General features: G+C 36.7%; 1 protein-coding gene across 6 annotated transcripts in view; it reads left to right on the top strand.

Moving 5' to 3' along the window:
• The window catches only part of ERC2 (ELKS/RAB6-interacting/CAST family member 2), a 521,411-nt gene that overhangs the window by 161,693 nt on the left and 336,915 nt on the right, over positions 1 to 22,803 (top strand). For all 6 annotated transcript variants that reach the window (XM_037386906.1, XM_037386911.1, XM_037386910.1 and 3 more), the window contains one exon: positions 15,451 to 15,618. In XM_037386906.1, coding sequence (XP_037242803.1) covers positions 15,451 to 15,618 — 168 coding nt within the window. The remainder of the gene's footprint in view (positions 1 to 15,450; positions 15,619 to 22,803) is intronic.

The raw sequence follows: 22,803 nt of genomic DNA, 5'->3' as shown, positions 1-22,803 counted from the left end.
GCTGGGGAAGGGTCTGGAGTACAAGTCTTATGAGGAGCAGCTGAGGGAACTGGGGTGGTTTAGCCTGGAGAGGAGGGGGCTCAGCGGGGACCTTATTGCTCTCTGCAGCTCCCTGACAGGGGCTGTAGGCAGGTGGAGGGGGGTCGGTCTCTTCTCCCAGATAACGAGTGACAGGACGAGAGGAAACAGCCTCAAGTTGCACCAGGGGAGGTTTAGACCGGATATTAGGAAAAATTTCTTCACAGAAAGGGTGATGAAGCATTGGCACAGGCTGCCCATGGAGGTGGTAGAATCACCACCCCTGGAAGTGTTCAGAAAACACATAGATGCGATGCTCAGGGACATGGTTTAGTGATGGACTTGGCAGTGCTGGGTTAACGGTTGGACCTGATGATCTCAAAGGTCTTTTCCAATATAAATGATTCTATGATTCTATGAAATCTTGATTCATCTGTTGAGCGATGTAAATTGTTTTTTTATATATTTTTCTTTCTGAGTTATGATCTTGTGGTTTTTACACTATCATAAAGATCTGATATTTTTAAGTGTCAACACATTATTTCTCATCTGAAGTTCTAAGACAGTATTTATCATATGACTAACAGTATGGTTTTAATGTTTTTCTCAAGCCACTTGCAAACTATCCTAGTAAAGTTACTTGTCCTAGGTACTAGTCAGAGCTTTGGCCATAGTCATATGTATGGCTATTCAGGTATCATCTCCTAATATTGATAATATAGATATAAGCTTCCAGAAAGGGTATAACCATTTTTTGCACTCTGGAAGGTTCCATGTGTTAGATAACAAATACAATGTTACTGTTAGTAGGCATCTGTTTAACTTGTTTCTGTGTAAGGCATGAAAAAGTTGAGAGAACTGCATGTGTCTGCACTCTTACAAGACTAGCCTAACTGGCAAGTTCCTGTGTCAAACAGTTGATGATCCATCCAAAGGCATGCTACAGCTGAGCTATATTTGATAGCTTTTTTTTCAAGTTGATTATTTGCAAAAAATCAAATAATTGTGTGATACATGGCTCAGCTACATATGTCTTTGAGTTTTTTATCAGAGTCCTTAATTCTGAGCAATAGTTTGCTGTTAAACTCTTAGCTTTTTCCTCTTATAATGTCAAGTCATACAAGAATGTTATTCTTGGCACAAAATTGTTTTCCTTAAGTGAGCTATTATGTGATATTCTGTTCTTTCTCTAGTTTATCTTTGGTGTAGACCAGTCAACACTACCATTTGCATGAGAAGCAGCCATTTGTGCATATATCACATTGAGGCAATGCTGACAAACAGTTTTTAATTATGTAATTTAAGAGTTCTTAAAACCTTGCCAGTTGTAGCTATGAATATGTATTTATATTGTTAGCTATTTTATCTCTTTCACCTATTATCAAAGAGTTTTCATTGCTAACCTTTGAGCCTGAAATTTTTTGCTTTGTGACCTTGGACTTAAATTTTCTTCAGAAGTTCACATACCAAGTTTTACTTATTCCCAAAGCAGTGTCTCAACTCTTGCTCCTCCTTCAGTTAAAGAAGCAGATTTTATGTGAGTTGCATGTATTAAACATTTTCATTCCTCTGAAAAGATACTATAATCTTCAAGATGCCATAACTGGAAAACCAAGGTTATACCACACTGCTAAAAAAATTTTCATCATCATCTGAGTTTGAAAAGCCTGTTTAGATCATTTGTAGTGCTGAGATCACTATGGCCTTGCTACAGAAGCATTTATTTTTGGATTTAATCAGAATTAATTACTGATTTTTCCCTTAGTTCAGAAATAAACTTCAAACTAAAAAAAATGATCCTTGCAAACCCTGGGATCAATAAAATTTTTTTACTCTTGATCTGAGACATACATGTACTTATTAAGTTGTCCCCTAAAATCAGCCTACTACTAGCAGGAAGCAAAAGACACTGCAGTAGATAGAGTGCTTAGTGCCTTTGCTTGAAACGGGCTTTCCATTAAAACTGTCTCTGTGAATGGTATGCACACTTTGCTATTTAAAGAACTATTTATTGCTATTCATTATATCCTGAATAGCTTAGAATGTTCTTGCTAGATCTCTGTAATTTTAAAAATCTTATTAAGGTTTAGTAGATACAGAGATAAACATTTATCAAGAATGTGCCTTACTACATGCCAGAGCATTCCTTTTAGGGTCCATTTATGGAAGTTTCAGGCCATATTAAAAAAAAAAAAAAAAAAAAATAGCTTTTACTATTAGTCACTAATTATTACTTGCATCAAACATTTTAGAAGGTATGGTTCAACTCTATGTATGGAAATAAAGATCTCTCCTAACATAATCTGTTCTTCTATAACTTTTAGTTTTACTTCTGGAAAGATGCAATTATCTAGTCTCTTAGTTTTCTCTTACTTCTTGTTTTAGCAGTCCTGACTTCTAAATTCCATGAAATTAGGAGATTTTTTGGCCTTGGCCTGGTAGTACAAAGAATATAAAATAGGATGTCACTTTTAATTTCATATTTGAAGTTAATTCACAGCTTGTCTGCTAGCACATATATATTTTCAGATTTAATACTTATGATGAATTGAGCCAGCTAGTGTTTGTTTCACAGACTTTAGGTAGGGTTTCTCTACACAGATGCTTTATGCCATGTGGTTCAGACCCAGTACAATCAGTTTGGTTGTATCATCTATCTCATTCTTACATTAGAGATATTATTTTTTAATCTACCCTTGAATATTGCTAGTTCATAAATGGGTCGTTGTAATCACAGAAGACTGGGGAGAGACATGGAAAGTGGACATAATGGTGAACTGGTGCAGCCAATGAAAAAGAGAACATGTCTGATACATACTGCATCTTAACCTCATAAAAAAGATTTTAATTAGAAACATCAACATTGTTTATTGAAAATTAAGGCTTGCCAACTAAAGACTTGAAATTATTTGATATTTTGGAAAGGTGTCAAAGCCATTATAACCAATAACATAGCATTTTGTTTATAGATGCAAGGACAGTATGGAATTCTGAAGAAACAGCATTTCTACTTGCTGTTGTTTTGTAAGTTTGTAGGATGCTATTGAGACCAGCAACTTAACAACATATTTGGAAACCCCTAAGCAGTAAAGGTGTCCTATGACCTATAACATCTGTGAAAGGGGAGTTTGTAGAAGTTTGTTTCTCCAGGTGTGTATATGCAGTGTGTCTATATGCAGCGTTAGGCTTTTCAAGGGGTGGAGGGAAGGTATTCTGAGCATATGTGTACCACTTTATGATTATATAAAGCCAGAGCAGACCAGAAGGTTGACTTTGGTTTCTCTTTCTAGGTCTTAGTGTCCCAGGGGCCTCTGATTTGAGGTCTACATGGTTCTGATATGCCTGCATAGTTCAGCTGAATTTATAAAGACAGAGAACTTTGTACACAATGCATTCAGCGCAGTCTGTTTTTACAGTTAGTAAATTTATAGTCAACATGTTGTCTTTCCTCTGGGCAAAAGCTTGGCATTTATATAATTCTTAATTTGTGTACTTTTACCAACTGGATTATTTCTATATATTACCCAAACTCAGCTGCATGCTGTAAAAGGGAAATTGATTTGTAAAACAGTGTGTAGATGGGTATTTCGGTACAGCTCGGTATCACAAGAAAAGATATGCCACAAATCTGAATGGGTAAAAAAGACTGACTATGAAGCTAGGAAAAACACCCAAAAGAATAATGTACTGACCAGGCTTTTCTGAAGAGGGTGGCTAATGTCTATAATTGCATGAGGACAGAGACCTCCTGTGTGCTGAAGTGCAGAATCTTCCTGCAAAGTACCATTTTTTTATCCTTTTATCTTTTTAAAAACTTGATTGTAGGAGGATCTGGTAGCATACTACCAGCTCTGGTTGAAATGTATAAATATTGAAAACATGCCAGGTATTGGCAAACTGAACCTTCGCTGATGTTTGTTTGGTTTTTGTTTGGTTTTGGTTTTTGTTTTTTGTTTTTTTTTTTCCCTTGAGAAGAACTTCCTTTATGGGCAACTCTCAAAAATAGCAGAATTGGACTTCCTAACTTATGTGACAGTTTATCTCTTCAGAATATTACTACTGGAATGCCAAGTATTCTACATCACGTTTTTGTACTGCACATCAAATGCAGTAAAACACGGCAATCGGTTCCGATACCAGGCAAATACCTTGCCTCATACATGCAAGGGAAGCAAGAAAGAGGGTTGCCTTGTCTTACATGCCTTGAAAGCCAAAGCTAATGACAAAGTTCTGAGTCCTGGAAGGCACTAGAGAACCAAAGGTTTGAATTGAGGACAAGTGACGGAGCTAAGCAGACCTGTTACACTTGCTGGTACTCAAGATCAGTATTAAACCAGCTGATGTTTACTGTTGTCTAGGAGATTATGGAGCCTGGCTTGTAGGGAGAGAGAGAATTGCACTCACAGCTTTTATATTTGGAAAATTTTAGAGGTGACTTTTTAATCTGAGAGATTACAAGTAGTTAGAAGCGAAGACTCTTAAGAAAAATGCAGCAGTTTGCGGAGAAAAGGCTGTAACTTGGTCTCTGGAAGAAAGTGAGCAGGAGACATACAAAAGCCAAAATGGCATATTTCTTCAAGAAAATGCTGTGTTGTTACATTTAAAGTAAACCATATATGTTTAGCTTATTGTTTTAACCTTTTTCTCTGTTCACTGTGTTCTTACAAATAAATGAAAAATATCACCCAAGCTGTTTTATGTCACTCTATTTATGAGCTGGTCATAGATCCTGGAAGATAAGCTTGTAGCCAGGCTGATTCCAGCTGGACCTACTGATGTAGGAATGTCCGATAAACAAGCGGGTGACATAAACAGGTGTTCCAGTCTCACAACAGGGTGAATTTTAAGATTCTTCTCTGAGAGATGTGTCCCACTCAAAACCTGTGACATTTCGAGAGTATAGGTCACCCCTGCAAGCATATCGCAGGCTCTCTAGCTTAGTTGGAGAGAGGATAACCTACAGGCACCTTCTTTGTTATGAATGTTCTGAGTAGGTTACAAACCTAAATGTGCTTTTTAAAATCACACTTTCACTGCTATGTCAACTGTTTGTAATAACTGACTCCTATTATTAAAAAAAATTAAACTGAGGAAAACAGTTCATATAAAAAGTTGTTTTTATCGTGTATAAAGCTAACATATTTATTGATGATTCTTATACTGTTATGGAATTCTACACTTTTTTTTTCATGAAGCAGTTAAACGCATTGGCATGACTTTAAAAAAGAATATTGTGGCCTTTTAGTTCACTTTCTATTAATCTGTTACAGTATAATAAATCTGAATGTTATTTGAGACAGAAATTTCAAAAGTTAAAAGCTTCCAAGATTGATAGTTTTGTAAATTGGTTTTAAGTATTTTGAATTTATAACTATCATTATGTTGCTAAATAACATTGACTTTGGAATGACTGACTTCCTTTTGCAGTAATTCAAAAATATTATGACAGCTATGGTTTTACAGTGAGCATAAAAATCAGTGAGGTAAGTTCAATGAGGTAAGGTTAGTGTTGGAAGTTTTATTAACAAAAACTTTAAGTATTAGCACATGAGTTACAATTCCCATGTGTTTTCCAAAATTTGCTGGAACTGAAGTGAATATTAAATTCTGAACTTTGGACTAGTTGCTTTAAACTACCTAATTTTAGTGGTAGGAGTAGGCAAAGATGCAAATTTGAATAAAACAGCTGTTGGGCAGTTGGCTGCATTGATAAGCTACACATGATCAGAATTCCTTGTGGCATATAACGTTCACAAGGATGAGTTTCAAACTGCCCGAGGGAACCGTTTATATCTTGGCTACAGTCTCTGGTTCAAGGTAAAACCTTTACTCGTGTAGTTTGACCAGTCAGTATTATCGATTTTCTCTTTTAAAAAGCAGCATAAGCCAGACTAGTGGAAAAAAAGAATGAAAGAAAAATCAGGATTGATTAGCAGAGATGGTGGCTGGCTAAGCTCCATCCTGGGGAGGGAGGCTGGGAGCTTTATGAAACCTGTAGGTACCATCTCTCAAGGAGTAAGTGTATTTTATGCATTAGACCATCAGGTCATTCTCCCATCCTTGTACAGAGGGGTTGAAAGAGCTTGTGATAGTGATTATGGAATGGAAATTGTATGAGATGGTGCAAGTTTGTTTCCTGATGTGAACGGCCGCTTCTGTGCTGTGTTTATAAAGCATCTAATGTTCACTGTCTGTTCCTGTTGACTATAATGTACTCAGCTGCTTTAACCCCCTCCTTTTGTCAGTTCTTAAATACTGGAGTAGTAGAAAGAAGACAGTAAAATAGGTTATCCTTTAAAGAATTATAAAGCCTTTTAACTATCGGCTCTATAATAATATAATTTGCTGAATTAAAATGTAAGCTAGAGCAACCATAATACCCAGAGTAGTAGAGGTGGGAATGTTGTTGAAATAATGCTTGAAAGTGGAATTTTCCTCTACAAAGTCAAAAAACTAGGTAACTCACTAAAGTTTCATTTTGGAGCAAGAATATAAAGGATATTACTTGTAAAAAAATTCAAGTGTCTGTAGCTTCCAAATGTAGCCATGTTGTGCCCTTTCTGCCTTGAATTTTGCATAGACCAGATGTTTTTGAAAGAAATCAAGCGTTATATTATGGGTTACCAGGTACAGCTGTTGCTTTAAAAAAAAAAATGTTTATCAATTATCAGACTGAAAAATGAGGGACAAATATGATGAGGGCATAGTTTTCATATTATTGTTGTACTTTAAAATACTTTTTTTTTTACTATCTTTGAAGTGGAGAGTACAGTTGGGACATTTTAAAGACATGATATCCTTTCTATACTTGTAACTCAGTTCTCATATTTGCAAAAAGACCTATATGTTTTTTAAAGGATATGTTCTCTACTCACAACTCTATATTTGTATAGAAAATTCAAAGCTTTTTTTTTTTTTTTCTCATGGTTTAGACTGTTTTTTGTAATCAAAATGGTATATTGGATTTCCATGGATACACATAGATGTATAAATACAGGCACTAAGATCTTTGATAGAATTTTTTTTTTTTTGATTAACTGAAGTGGCCACTCAAAAGATGGCTGCAATAATACACTAAGAGAGCAAGTAGTACATAAAAAGTGTTCACATCCCTGTGGACCCTGTAGTGGTCATCAGGAAAGCAGAGAATGATAGTACAAAAGGGGAGAAGACTGGCTTTTGGACACAGTGGCAAATATTGACTGCAGTGTGTGCTGGGACAGAGGTTGGGTTAGGAGGGAGACTGACGATGGGTTGCAGTTGCCTTCTCTATTACCCCAGGTGCAGTACTAAAGTACACTCAGTGCTTGACTAGTAAATTCAGAATTAGTTTTTAAAAAATACAGCCAAACCTGTGCTTTAAATGTATTTATTTATGATGGTAAAATAAATAATTCTTAACAGCGAAACATGGTAGTTCTTCTTCATGCTTTACTTCCTCATGGAGCTCCTTAGCACTAAAAACACTTTCATAAATGATATATATATATATCTATATCATATGGCATGTAAGTTAAACAGTTAACAGTGAAGAACTTCAAGAAATAAGCGTCACTACTGGAGCTGGTCGTGAGTGGCGGGTGATGACATGAAGATTAATAAAGTTTGACTTTGAATTTGGCAATTTTTGCCACTTACATGAACCTTTCTTTTTCTAAAGTATAACCCAATTCTGAAGTTTTCGCAGTGTGTTGTATATTTCCAGAGCAAGTGACTGAGTTTATTGTGTTAAATAGCTGAAATAAGTAGTTGCTGAGGAAAAAGAAGTTAGGCAAAATTAAAAAGCAATTTACTTGGACAGAGGTCTTTGAAATGCTTTGTGTGTTAGCTATCAGGTCTGGTTTTGCTTTATTTTTCTGGAAAATGATGGTGTTCTTCAGATTGACAAGTTTTACTAGTAAATGTACTGCCAAAGCTTGGGAAAAATAAGTCAAGGACTCTTAAAATTACATAGTGTTGAGTGAAAAGCCAAAGAGAGAGTTTTTGTGTACCAGAAATCCTTATCCTTTCAAATGTAAAAATATATATCTGATGCTGTAAAATGACACATATTTAATTTCCTTTCAGATTATATTTAAAATGCCATAGATGTAAAAGGGGGAATAACAAAATGGCAGACATTTCTCATAGTATACTGGCATGCTCTATTTAGAATACTTCACTGTTTCATTATTTTTGGAAGATGTGATTTCACAGTACCATTTTCAAGGAAGAGATAATTACTAATGTTGGCAAATTCATCCTGGCTATAAATGAAATGGTATATTTTGCTTCTTGTCTTCCACAAGATGAGGAACTGATTTAACAGCTTTTTGGTTTTATGCTATCTGGAGGTTCGTATTTGACTTATGAATTTGTCATACATGCTTAGCACTGAACAGATATCATATAGTAAAAGGTCACATGCAGTTCAGGCTGAGGTAGTTTTACTTTGCATTATGAGAAACGTAAAAGTCTTGGTTCCTGGCTACTGGAGGCAGAAGGAATTTAGGAAAGGAGAAAATGACTGACATAACCCATGTTCTTGTAAACCTCCACACTGCATTCCTGTGAATAGAAAATAAATCTGTACAACTAAGACCACACACAGTATGAGTTGCCAGTTCACTCTCCCAGACTGGCACTGGCTCAGAGTTCTGCCTTTCTGAAAACTCACGCAGAGCGCTCATTTCAGAATGGCTTCTTGCCGTGTTATGTTAGTTTGGGGCATGATATACCTATTCTATCAGTATACCTGGGCTTCATTGTGGAGGTGTACTTTTGAAGTACAAAGCTCTGCTGCATTAGTCTCAAGATATCTGACCATTGGTTGAGGAGTTGTAAGAAAATAGAGATGTATTTGGCAGATATTTTTTTTCTTTTTTGATTCCTAACATTGGTGTCAGGACACAATCTAATTTGAGCTCCACATAAAATAACTTTTGGGGAGGAAGACAGAGATAATTCTGTTTCCTGTATTTGCAAGGAGAAAAGGATGACACGTTGAAAACCATGCTCTGTTATAAATACTATCTTTTTCTGATCTTAAAGATTTTAGTGAGAGCTGTCACAAGGGCTTGGCTTTAATTGTAATATATCATCAGCTAAAATATTTCTGCACAAAGGGGAAAAAAAGAGGGAGCATCAAATAAGGTATTGTCTTATAAAAGAATAAGAAAATCTATGTTATGCAAAAGATTAGTCTGAATCTCCATGATCCAGATTGAAACATAGGAATTTCCATGCCAGTAACCCAGGTCACCAGCTGCTTCTCATCATATTTGAGAAAGACTTCTGCTTCACCAGGAAGGTGACATTCTTTTAAGAAGAATTTACTTGTAATTCTGTGGAACTCAGATTCTAGCTAGAACAGTAGAAAATTGGCTGAGCAATGGTTCATTGGGAAAGGGCTGGGAAATAAGACGGTTCAGCCTCCTAAATATGATATTGGATTGATTGTGGCATGGACTGCTGTGGAAGTGTCAGATTTCCTGACCGAGAACACGTGGTGTAAGCATGTCTTTTACCTCTCTGTGTTAGCAACAGGGGTGGCATTTTTGGTTCTGGAGCAGGCAGAACCACTCACCCACCGGAGAGGGAGGAGTGAGGGTAGGAGACACAGCGACTGCGATGGAGGATCTGCCACCTAAGGCTGTGGCTGGACATGCCGTGCTCTTCCCTTCTCAATGCTTGCACTGCCCTTGTTTGAAGTGGGGTTGCTGGGATTGAGATCCTATGGCAGTCTCAAATCTTTTAGAGCATTTTTGTCAGTGCAATTGAAGCTGCACTTCAGTCATGCTTTAAGGCTTTTATTTGATGCTACCAAGGCTAGAAACGAATTCTTAGGGGAAAACTGAGATAGCCTTATTTTAAGAGCAACCTTTTGTGGGAACTGGGGTTCTAGGCAAAGTTACACCACTTACCAGATATATTAAGGTCTTAAGGCCATGTGCAGCTTCTTACAGAAGAAGGCAATTCACCTGAGAGAAGTGTTAAAAAGTTACCTTGGAGCTGAAAGAATTGATCTCAGGGGTCAACTGTTTAGATGAAGGTGTATGGAGTAACCTGCTTATGACGTTAACAAGTAAACAATCTGTTGCCGTATTTGGAGTCAGTCCAAAGAACTCTGCAGTACTGGGTGCCTAGTCCTCTGTGGCACAGTCGAGGTCATAACCCTTGTGCTGACTTAAAGGTTTTCATGTGGGTGGCCTGAACGCAAACCAGTGGAAGGAAAGATGGAGACTGCGGCTCTGCTGCGCACTTCCACGTGTGTTTGTTTTTGGTGTGAAAGAAAACTATGGTGCACCTTCCCTTGTTCCTCCAGGTTGAATTTGTGTCTTTATTTAGGGAATAGAAAGAACGTGTTAGTCGTGTTATGAGCTGGCTAGTGGTGAAAGGAAATGCAGAAAGGTTCAGTCATGTCGTGCTCTTTAATTAACAGCTGTGTGAGGGCAGGATTGGGAAACTGGAGTGGACAGGGCTCTGCTCCCCTTTCTCACTCACAGACTTGGACTTCAGCACCATTGACTCATCCTCTCAACCCTCCTTCTTGTGCTCCCAGGTTTTAACGCCTAACATTCCCATTGTTGAGTTGAATCCCAGTGAGCTGTGATGACAGGGTGCGTGGGAAGAAATTTGTGAAGAAGAGTAAGAATTGTCTGCTTGGCCCTTCGGGTGGGGACTGCTGGATGGGTAGAGAAGAAAAGGCTATTGACTCAGAAACTGCCTGGCTCAGCCGAGCAGAACAGAACTGCATCGGCACATGTGTAAGCTACTGTGTTATCCCGGTCACTGGGGGCCTGTGTCAGTGCTTTGTTTATGCTTTGACTTCAAGCGTTAAACTCCTGCCTAGTGGCATTGGGAAACGAGACTTGCAGCGCCTGGCTGAAGGGAACCCCTTTCGCAGCTCCTGCCGCAATGTTATGACGAGCTTCTCAGCTGCAGCTTAAAGGCCCAACAGAGATTTTTGTGATTTGCCTTAAGGGATTGCTTTCAGATACGAGGCAAATAAGTGAATAAGTATGAAGAAGATGTGGTAATGAGTTTCAGATGAGTTCTTTTATGTTTATTAAATGAGGTCTGAAAGTTTGCTGCTACTACTATTTCTTGTTTTCTAACTTGAAAAGTCATCTTTGAATATCATACTGCACACTGCTTACAGACTGCAAGATCCGGTAATGTTTTAAAAAAATAGTAGTGTAATAGTGTAAAAAAAAAAAAAGTCTTAAAAATAGAATAAATCCAGTAGAATATAAATCTTTTTTCCAGTGCATAGAAAAGCAATGAACCATTTTAAGAGCAGGAAGAACATGTATTTTGAGATCCAATAGATCATCTAAATTGGTCCCAAACCAAGTTTTAAAATGGCATTGCAAAGGCTTTTGCTTTGAGTAAATTTAGCATTTCAAAACTCAGAATATAAATAAAAATAAATTAGATTTGCTGGTTGCTTTGTACTTTACTAATATTCTGATTAACTAGGAAATAAAGTGCTTAATAGATATGACCTTTCTATTCCAACTGCAGAACTTAAAAATTCTAAAATAACATTTATACCCTTTCAGTTACTTCAATCTAGATTTTTATATGAACAAACTTTATGAATTCCTAGGTAATGTAAACTTTAATCCCTTGTACTTTATTTTCTGACATTTGTATGTTTGAAATTTGGATTAGTGAATCTAAAATTTCTCACTTGCCTGACTTCCTGTAGCTCTGATGTAGATGGGGAATTATTCTGGGTTGCCACATCATATATTTTCAGTCCAAACCTTGTATTCTCAATGGCAGACCTTGCAGCCAAAACAAGCCTGTGTGGGTCCACTTAATGTGAACACCTCATGGTTTCAGAGCTGCAGAAGAAAACAGTATCAGAAAAATGGCCTCTGTTCAAGGAAACCTGTCTTTGTGATAACAAACGTTTGCACGCTCTTTATCTTAATTCTCTTCTTTGCATGAAATTATGTCACTCTAATGTCTTGCAAACCTCGCAAAAGTTTTCCATGCCCATGCTGTCACCTCTGTGTGCTTTCAGCGCTACGTCGCGTCTTTCTCTGGGTGGAGTGGAAGGACAAACATGGAAGTAGGTCTATAGTGGTATATTTAGTGTCTCCTTTCCTGGACTCTCAGTTTCGATGTGTTAACCAGCCTTCTGGAAAACTGAAATATTTTACTAAGAATTAAGTCCTTGATTTCCATACCCGAGGCTTGAATTTGGGAGTTTGAGACTGCACCAGGAGTGTAGAATTGAGTCCGTAATGCTTAACACCAAGAGTGGGTTGGTTTTGTTGATATCTTACAATGTTTGAAAGTGCTGACAAAAATTCATGCATATACTATATTTTCTTGTAGTATTTTATTTACAAATTAGCCTTCAGTAATGAGACTTGCGTTATAAAAAACCAGGTGTCTCTTTTGGTCTTTAAAAACTTGATATGTGATGAAATGTGGTTTTTACCCCAAAATTTTTCACCCAGTACTCTATGCTGCTCAGTAATACATTTGTAATTGCATTTCTGAACCAGTATATGGAAACAAGCGTCATTTAGTGGAAGTGCTCACTGAAGGAACCATAAATGTAAGGTGAACCTCTTGCAATACTGATGGTTAAACCCAAACAGACTCTGTTGCTTTAATGAATTGAGATGTCTACCATTTTATTACAAAAATACCTTTGTATTCGTGTGATGGGCAATTCTTTCTTTAGCATTAATGAATTAAGCTCTGTGCCTCACTCCCCTGGCATATTTTAGGTTAGATGAGAAATGGATAAACATTTTAAGCTAGAGAAATACATTTTAATTCAGTTCCATTTCTGGTGTGTTTTTTTTTTTTTCCCTTTAACAATTTTTTTTTTATTCTGTCTATTCAATTTAGCACATCCTTCCATACACTTTTTTTGAACATTCTTGTAGGAATAACGTTGCTTGCTCTTTCCATTTTCAGTGAAATATATAATTTTTCACTTTGCTAATTTATCAAGGTGAGCAAGGATTACATGCATTGTATTCTGACCCCCCTACATTCTACAGTCAGTATCTTTATATTCTTGATTTATTACTGTATTGATTTCTAATTGCCTTTTTCTCTACCATATAAAAAGCTACACCTTTGAAACCTGCAAACCTTTATTTTCCAGCTCTACTTTTTGCTTACAATTTCACCTTATGGTTTCAACCTCCACTCACCATCACATCATTGTAAGACCACTTCAGTGCTGGCTTTGTTCCATGCCATTATTATATCTTTATTTAAGCAAGCTGTCATAAGATCTCTTCGAATATGTTTTTGAAAGTTCGTGAGAGCCAATAGTCTGAATAGTATATTAGTTGTTCTCAAAGGTTGTATCAACGAGCATCTTGACAATGACTGTTTCCTCTCCTCTTCATGGTGTGAAGAGTAACACCTTTTGCATTTGGAATCATACCTTACTTTGTGTAACTATTCTAGGCAGTGCTTATGTAGAAAAGTATTATTAGAAAAGTTACTAATAATTTGAAGCTGTGAAGTAGGATTGTTAAATCTACCTGAAGAAAGTGCTTTCCTGAAGAAAGCTCTTTTTCTCTTCCCCTAGTTTGACATTTTTTGTGTCCTTCCACCTGGATTCACGTGTATATGGCTACTGCTGTGGCTATGTCTGTCTGTCCACATTTTACATGCTCGTCTGTGTCTTGATGATACTCCCCAAACAGCCACTTTCTTCCCCCATTTCCTTGAACAGGTACCCCATCATGTAGATTTTCCTTTTTCTTGCCTCTTTGTTTTTTGCTTCACCAAATATTTTTCTCATTTTTGATGATAATATTTATACTGCTGTCCTTGAAGGTGGCTGCTCTCCCCTGCCCAGTGGAGAAGTCAGCTACTTTTCCTCCTTATTTCCAAATGCTTTTGTGAGTATTGAAGCTTTTAATTGCAATTAGCAGTAGAGCTGCTTATAGGAACAACTGTATACAAATACTAACCAGTATTGAGTGATCTACAGATTTTTCCCAGACCACCGGCAAGTTATTTGCCTGACCATAATTTGAGAACTATTTGAACTGTGTTAAGAGAACAATAAAATTGCATGCTGGAGCATTTATACAGCAAGAAATGAGAAAATCAAGGCTACATACACCTTCTGGGCTGTTAGAATGCTTTTGATGTTTTGTAAATTTTTTTTTATTTACTTTTTTTTTAAGGTTTGTAAAGGCAAAAAGCAGTTCTATAATGCAGAAAAATTTGGTGAGGTTCTTTATTAAGACATTTCTGCTTAGGAAAATCCTTGGAATATCCCATATTTTGGTTGAGAGGGATTTGTGCTTACTACAGAAAAGTACACTAAGGCACATTTGTTAGGAAACTTATGTGATATACACTGGAGAAAAGTGAATAACCCCATCATTTCCCTGTTTACCATATATTTCTGTATCTAGATTCTGATCTCTGTCCAAATCTGTGTAGTGACTGTAGTATCTGATTGCCCATTTCTGGGCTTTAATGGGCAAATTAAATATAGGATGCAGAACACTATTTTCAATGAGTTATATATTTAATAAATCAAGTTTTGGCTGTGGTTTTTGGTTTTTTTTTGTGAGTCTTTTAGCTATATGTCAAGTTAGGACTCTTTTAATGCTATTTTGTGTTTTGACTCTTCTACTTTTTCTAAGCATACTTTGGTGCTTGTCCTGGTTTCTGCTGGGATGGAGTTGATTTTGCTTCTCAGTAGCTGGTGCAGTGCTGTATTTTGGGATTTGGTGTGAGAACAATGTTGATAGCACACTGATGGTTTTGGTTGTTGCTGGGTAATGTTTACGGTAAGTCGAGGACTTTTCAGTTTCTCAGGCCCTGCCAGTGAAAGGTCTTGGAGGGGCATGGGAAATTGGGAGGGGACACAGCTAGGACAGCTGACCCCAACCAGCCAAAGGGATATTCCATACCATTGAACATCATGCTGAATATATAAGCTTGGAGAAAAAGAAGGAAGGGGGGGATGTTCAGCATTAGGGCATTTGTCTTCCCAAGTAACTGTTACGCGCGATGGAGCCCTGCTTTCCCGGAGATGGCTGAGCACCTGCCTGCTGGTGGGAGGTGGTGAACAAATTCCTTGGTTTGTTTTGTTTGTGTGCATGTCTTTTGTTTTACGTATTAAACTGTCTTTATCTCAACCCGCGTTTTCTCATGTTTCCTCTTCTGATTCTCTCCCCCATCCTACTGTGGGGGGAGCGAGCAAGCAGCTGTGTGGGGCTTAGCTGCTGGCTGGGGTTAAACCACGATAGTGCTACAAGTGCTTTCGTGTTCTATCACATTTTAACAAGTAAAAGAATCTCTTAATCTGAGATAAGGTTGGAAAACTGACATAGAAAAGAAATCAAAAGTTTCATAAGTGACAAAAAAGAAGGGAATTGAAAAAATAAATAAAATATGTTAATGTTCTTTACTAAAACCTAAATATGTTTGATTTACTTACTGTAGGTTGATGCCTTGCGGTTACGATTGGAAGAAAAAGAAACCTTTCTGAATAAAAAAACAAAACAACTTCAAGACCTCACAGAAGAGAAAGGAACCCTGGCTGGAGAGATCAGAGATATGAAAGACATGTTGGAAGTAAAAGAAAGAAAAATTAATGTCCTTCAGAAAAAGGTAAAACTTTTGAGGCACATTTAAAGGAAATGTGTTTATTTCTTACAGAAAATTCTTATTACTTTTAATAGATTAAAAAATGCATGGAGTCAGTCTGTAACAGTCAAGTAGTTCTCTAATACAAAATGTGTTACTGTTTTCCATGGGATCATTTCTATAGCATTATATCTTAATTATATTGTATCATAAAAACATTAGGTGCCACAGTTTCCACAAAATTATTGGAGTTATATGAAAGTCCTAAACATTCTGACAAATCTTCTTATTCCTCAGTGTGAGGCATTCCATTGTCCTTACTAACACTGATTACTACTCTTTCCAAATAATGTAAACAAAATGTGTGGGACTGCTAAAAGATTAGGATACTGCTTTTTTTTTTCTTTAAAGACTCTTTTGGGGGGTGGGGGAAGTGGAGGGGTGTGGGGAAGGAACCTATATTAAGTTAATTATCTGCTTTTCTTGTGAGCTAAAGACATTAAAACGGGAGGCTTTCTCCAAACAGCCTTATTAATCTTATTTCTAATTTCCACAAATTTATCTAACTGCATTTATTCTCTTTGAGAAGTTGGATTTAATCATTACAGTTTCCACCCGGGGGAGTGGGGAGGGAATTTCCTGGAAAGGTAGCTCTGCAAGGGTTCTGCAGACAGTAGTAGAATGTTTATTTACCATATCCCTTTTCTCACACTCACAAAAATATTTATTCTAGCAGGTATGTTCTGTGCATCTTGTGTGTGTCACTCCATCGAATATAGATACACTTGTGAGCATACAGATAAATGGAGAAAAAGTTCCTGGCATTAAATACATTTTACTGTTACTTCTCCCCTCATTTTACAGCCACACAAAGAATGTCTGCTCCTTATTCTCTAATATTATGTAGGTCGTGTTATTGTGGTTTTCGTCCAGGATTCATACATGGTTCACATGGTCTAGCTGTGCTTCTGTCTGTGATTGGTTAAATGAAATCTTTAAAAAGTGGAGGAGGAGGAATGGGGATTCAGTGATGAAAATTGTGTGATGAACACGACATCACAGAGCTGTCAGCACTATTCGTCATGGCTCTGTGCTCAGAAATCTGCAATTTAGTGTGTTTTTCTGGTTTTAGTACATCACAACTATTTCATTAGGACTTGCAAATGGTCTTGCCTCTTTTGTACCTGCTTCTTAATGAACATAATCACTCTAACTGCACTCTTTTCACTAAAGTAGAGTAAACACATGTTATAGCCTCGTGAGCTCTCGTATACAATGTGGTAAATAAATCCTGCTAACTACTAGGTGCAAAATCAGTTAGTACTAAGTTGATTCTTTAAAACTGGAAGTAGCATCTGATTTTTATGGTTTTTTTTTTTTTTAATTTTTGTTAGTTTTTTATTCTGGTAAATGTGCTTCATCAGGGGTCTCGTGAAGTTCAGTTTTTCTGCTATGGGCTAAATACTAAGTTTACTTAGAGGAGAATGACACGATTACTTTTTTAAAAAAGGAGAAAAGAGTTCATTTACATCATATAAGTTATGCATAGATTTCTTTCTCTGAAGCATTTTTAATAACGACATTATCTTAATATGTAGATGTCAGCATGCCCAAAAATACTCATTACACCCTTATTTTGTTTATAGGAAAAGAATATAGTATTCGGAAAATAACATTTTAAAAATTACTCTTAGGTCACATTTTCAGCTTTGGATCATTATTTTATTTGTGCCTCACTTCCAGTGTGTTTGGAAATAAATTCACTCACAGATAATTTGACTACTGAAAAATTTGATTGATATATCATCCCACTGTACTTAGGATACGTTCACTGTTTTTTTTATCATCTGTAAGGTGTGTAGTTCTGAAGTAGAAAATACGTCAGCAGTGGAAATCCAGACTTTTAGGTTCATCTGGAAAAAAAAAAATTAATCTACTTGTTTAGTTAATCCAAGTGTTCAGCTTCATTTTGGCAGTGCTTATTGGATCATGACTTCTTATGGTTAGCTTCCTTGAGCATCCCAGCATCCTCGGCAGCAGATGTAACTCATCTCTGGACCACGATACTTGCATGTAGAAGGCAAGATATTCAGTGTTTGTCTACTTTTTTCAAGAAGATTTCCTGGCATTAGTGGCTTTCTATTCCAGATAATTTTATCCTCACTATGTGAAGTTATGTGTCCCAGGGCATTCATACCTCATAGAGTCTTTATGTTCTGTCAAAGGCAAAGGGAGCACAGCTCCTTTATGACCATAGGCATATTGTTCATTCAATCTTGTGTTATTTCAGAAATATGTTGGACTATGTATAGTAGTAATTCCTAGTGTTGTAGTATTCTTACTGTAATATTTTTTGAACATTGACTTTTCAGGGATTTTCAGATAGTCTAGTAGTAGATGCTGTGCTTTAAGAAAAAGGTTGTCCGCTGTAACTCTTTTCTTTTCAGTTTTGACAAGATACTTTCCAATAGCAAGCATATATAAGAATAAATTTTGATGGAAAAGTATTTAGTATATATTGATTGCAGTAATTTTATCCTTTACTTGATTCTAAATATGCTTTTATCCTTTACTGCTTGCTGGATTGCACATGCCAACTTGCATTCATTCAGTTTTTGCTCATCTTCTCCTTCTGACTTTTTGGCCATCTTTCCACTATTGTTTTCACTTCACATGACGGCAGGCAGAGACTTGCATGTTGAGCATTTAGAAATTAATTTGTTCTCATTATGCACTTGTATGTGGAGAATTCAGTGGGTGGAAAGCAACACAGATCATTTGATACTGCACTTAGGAGGTGAAACAATTAGTGGGCTCTCCAGGACAGTGGACTGTCCTACCTTCATGTACCTTCTTTCAGGACATGGCCCCCGTTGCTGTCTTACTGTCATCAAAACCCTTCTGAAAGTGAGGGAATTGCTTCTAGTTCTTCCTAAATTCTCTCTCGACATTAGATTCTTCTGACTTTAATATTATAATGCTTGCCTTGATTTTTTTTTTTCTATGAAGAGCCAAATTTTATATCTGTGTATTTTTATTTACTTTTGATATGAGGACTTCCAAATATCTAATTATTTTAGTGCCTTCATTTGTTAATGCAAGATAGATGGCTACATCTCTCTCCACTCAGCCTGATGTGCTTCACTCAGCCTAAAATAATATTTGTTTTACTGTTTGTATTAAGTAATTGAAGAAGGAAGAATTTGTATATAGTGCTTAAAAATATTTCTGTTGGTGATAAATGAAACGGAGTAGAAAGGAATATGTAACTTGGAAAATGCAATTTCTAATTCTATATTCTCTTGTGTATATTACTGTTATCTGCCATGTTGAAAAATACAAAAGAGAGCAAACCAAACCCAGAAAAGCTCCCTTTCAAAGCTGGAGCTGTTTCTTCTTTCTGGATAGCCGTTAAACTTGGGGGCAGGACAGGTTCTGTTGAGGGCTTTCTACCAAAGGTGTGGAAGAAACAAAAACATTGGTAACAAAACAGCTGGGGTGGATCTCACAGGATGGCATAGAAGCTCAGTAGGCAACATGTTGCAGGCAAAAGTAATGGGCTAGATAATGACCTAATGATGCATTGTCCTTCCATGTAGTGGTTTTGGTGTAGTTTTTGATCAAATTGAAAAACTGCTATGCTCTTCAGTATAATTTGCAGGCTTAAGGGAGGCCCAGCACTGGAATAGCATGCATTTAGAGGATTTGGATCAAGGTGGATTGGCATGGACTAATAATAAACTTATGTCAATGTCAGAGGTGCAATATTACTTAATATTTCTTTCTTTTAGGATCTTTGGCACCACTGTTCCATTTTAGTGCCAGTAAAGTTGGGTATGCTGTTTTAATAGCTTTGTTTAACCTGGCAAAGCTAGTCTTGCACCTCATATCTGTCAGTTTAGCATGCAGAGGGGCAGACCTCAGAAATCTTTATGTATTTCTTACCAGAATGTGCAAGTTCTTTGAATATGTCCGAGTTATAGGCTGAAGGGCAGAAGTGCTGAACCGGGTGATAAACTTTTTTGCTCCCAAATTTTCTCTTTTATGCAGTAGCTATACCCCATGTGTTTTGTGCTTTAGGAATCTGTGGATATTTAAAAAAACAATTATATACTGTGAAGTATGAGTCTCAGTGTTGAAAACGGTAGCTGTTGAGACAAGAACAGTGTAGAGGATGTAGACCTGGATCATATTAGGACAACAGCTTGTGGAAATTCTTTTGTGGGGACTATTATAAAAGAACACCATGTAAAGGGGGCTAATATAATATTCTACTTTGACTTGCAACATAACTTTTCATGTAAAATGTTACAGTTTCCATCTTTAATAGTTTAAGCTTTGTGATTGATGAAGTGCTACATGACTGAGGGCCTTAAACTACCAGCTAATTAGCATTTGTAGGAAATGTCATAAAGTCGTAGTTCTCATGTAATAATTGGAATCTGTAGTTGGAGTGGCTGGACTGGGCACACTAGGTGATATTGTCCAGCTTGTGTTAAATGAAAATGTGTTGTACCATTAATTGTATTGTTAGCTGTCTTCTAAAATAGAGGAAATTTACATAAGGTCAGATTAGGAGTATGCTAGCATAAACAAATGAGTTCTACTCTTTTGCTTAGAAATTTGCATCAGCATTATTGCTTGATGAAGGAAGTCTGATTGAGAAAGCCACTGAAATAGAAACTTCTGAATCCAGAATGGTCCGGGAAGACCTAAGAGACCAGTTTATTTTGTTTGATTTCAGCAAGTAGAAAGTGCAAGCGTTTTGCTGATAGAAGATGCCTTTGACTTTTTTTTTCATGGTTTAATCAATTGGGAGTATGTTTTCATAATCCCATAAAGGGGCCATGATGGCGTGATGAAGGACATTGTCAACTTTGTCAAATTCTGTCAGAACTGTACATAGGCTGGGATGAACTGGTGTTTTACATTTACCAAATCAGAGTCCTGTTGTATTTCTGGAGTGAGACAACAAATTCTGAACTAATTATTTGTTCTCTAAAACAGACCAGTATTCTGACTGCAGATTCCCAGTGTCAAAAAAAATTAGGGAGTCCTGTTGTAACATGGAAGTTTTGATATTTCAAAGCCGCTATGGTGACTATTGACTTGTGCATTATTACATTAAGTAATGTTTCTTCTAATCATATATGTCTGCTTTAGGGTATAGAATTCAGTGTACTGAGTATTAGAAAATTATACTTTGTTGGCTGCGTATGTTTGCAGCTTTGCCAGATCATGTTATGCTATTCAGATAAGGCAGTCTGAAAGTGAGATTGAACTAATTATAGCCAGTTGTTCATCCAGGGTGGTGGTGTTACTGACCCCGATACATTGTCAAAGAAATGGGTCCTCAATGGTTCCACACAATAAAATGCAGCCTTGGAACCCTTAAACTTTGCATGTGGCATGCATGGAGGCTATCTGAATAAATACAAAAAACCCTCAAGCCTAACCAGTGCAGCTATTTGGATGCTCTTGGCCTGTATACTGAGACACTGAGAACAATGTCATTAAGATCAGAGGCGGTGATATTTTTGCTTTCCTTTAGCTTCTTTTATTTCCTGTTCTTTCCACCACACTACACTTCTAAGTTCTTACAGGTTATAAGAGGTTGCTAGAAATATGTGGCTTAATATAGGTTCACTTAGTGAAGCCAACCTGAATGACGATCCAGCCTAAAACCATAGCTATGAGTTTAGGTAAGTCCTTGCACCTTGAAGTTCATGATCATTATAAAGTTTTCCAGCCTGTCGTTGAATCTACTGTCTTTTCCAATGAATTTGCTAACCGCTGAAGCTAGAAGCCCAGCACTGGGTTGTTCCTCCTATTCCCGAAGACCTGCTTTTTACTGCTCGTTTTGTTCAAGTCTACACTTCAAAAGAATCGTTGGATTACACGCTTATGCTTACTGTTTAATTGAAAGTAAGCATTTATCTTTTTAGGAGAAATATCACTGAATTCCTCAAATGAAGTTTCGTAAGATTACAAAATCTAAAACCTGTTTTATCTAATGCCAGTTCTGTAAACGTGGTAATTTTTGAATATTAGGTATATTGTAAATCAGGGACCCTCAAGTAAGTGAAGAGATATTGACTGCACCTGGTCTTGGTGTTAAAGTTGTTTAGAGATCTGCTCACAATAATCATGTCTAAGCAGGTCTCCTCTTTATCAATGGCAGCTGACAAATTAATGAAGTGGTTGGAGATGTGTGGTACCAGGTGTTACGGAGAATTCAGAAGTGTTACCAGGTTTCAGTATAAGTAGCTGAAACTGCAAGCATGTCTTAGTTTACTGTAATTATTCTCCCACTATGAGAGGGAAGCATCTATTCTTTGGGATGGCCTTCACTTGTCAGAAAATATTACAAGAATCAACATGTATGCAGTTTTCCAAGAAACAGGGTCAAACTGCAGTTTGTCAGTCTGGTTTATGTGCCAGTAATATACATCTCTGAACAGGTTAAAAAGGAACCTGTTTGTTTGCGTGTTTGAAAATTCTAATAGTGTTTTAAAATCCTGTAAGTTAATATACTAATTTTCCTGCCTTTGTATGCCATCTATGGAAAACTGAGAATTTTGCATATATCATTTAATTTATTTGGGGGCTATATGGTAAGAGATCGTTAGTGAAAGTGAAAAAGTAAAAGTATTTGAAGAAACAAGCTGAAATCAAGAAGTGCTTTGAAGAGATGCTGTCATATACTTGTGTAGTTAGCACAGTAGTATGATACCATTACTATGTTATTAACTAATACATTATTAACATTCAAAATGTAGCTATATATACAGAAAGGAGGCAATCAGTTGTAAGATTTAAAATGTGCAATATTTAAATGAGAGATTAAAAAATCACTTTTTGGGAATCTATGTCTAAATCTATGTCATAGATCTACTTGTGATCTATGTCTAGATCACAAGTATTTAGATTTTTCAAGATAAATCCTTAAGTGTAGATAATGTCAGTTATTCTAGATCAAGTTATGCTAGCTAGTTTTAAGAAATTTCTTCATATGCAGCTCAAATGAAGAGAACTGAATAGTTCAAGACTCGGGTTATACGTAGCGTACAGAAGGGCTCTTAAGAGCAGTATGCCATTTGCAGAGTAGAACTGAGCTTAATGAGATACTTACATAAGGGTTTCACACTGCTACTGTGACACCAGTGCTATTGGTGAGGAAGGAAGCTGCAATTTGGCTCTAAAATGTCA

The sequence above is a fragment of the Falco rusticolus genome, chromosome 4 (genome assembly GCF_015220075.1).
Source record: "Falco rusticolus isolate bFalRus1 chromosome 4, bFalRus1.pri, whole genome shotgun sequence".
In the NCBI taxonomy this organism is placed as follows: domain Eukaryota; kingdom Metazoa; phylum Chordata; class Aves; order Falconiformes; family Falconidae; genus Falco; species Falco rusticolus.
Note: the sequence above shows the minus strand (reverse complement) of the source record. Positions and strands in the feature narration are given on the sequence as shown.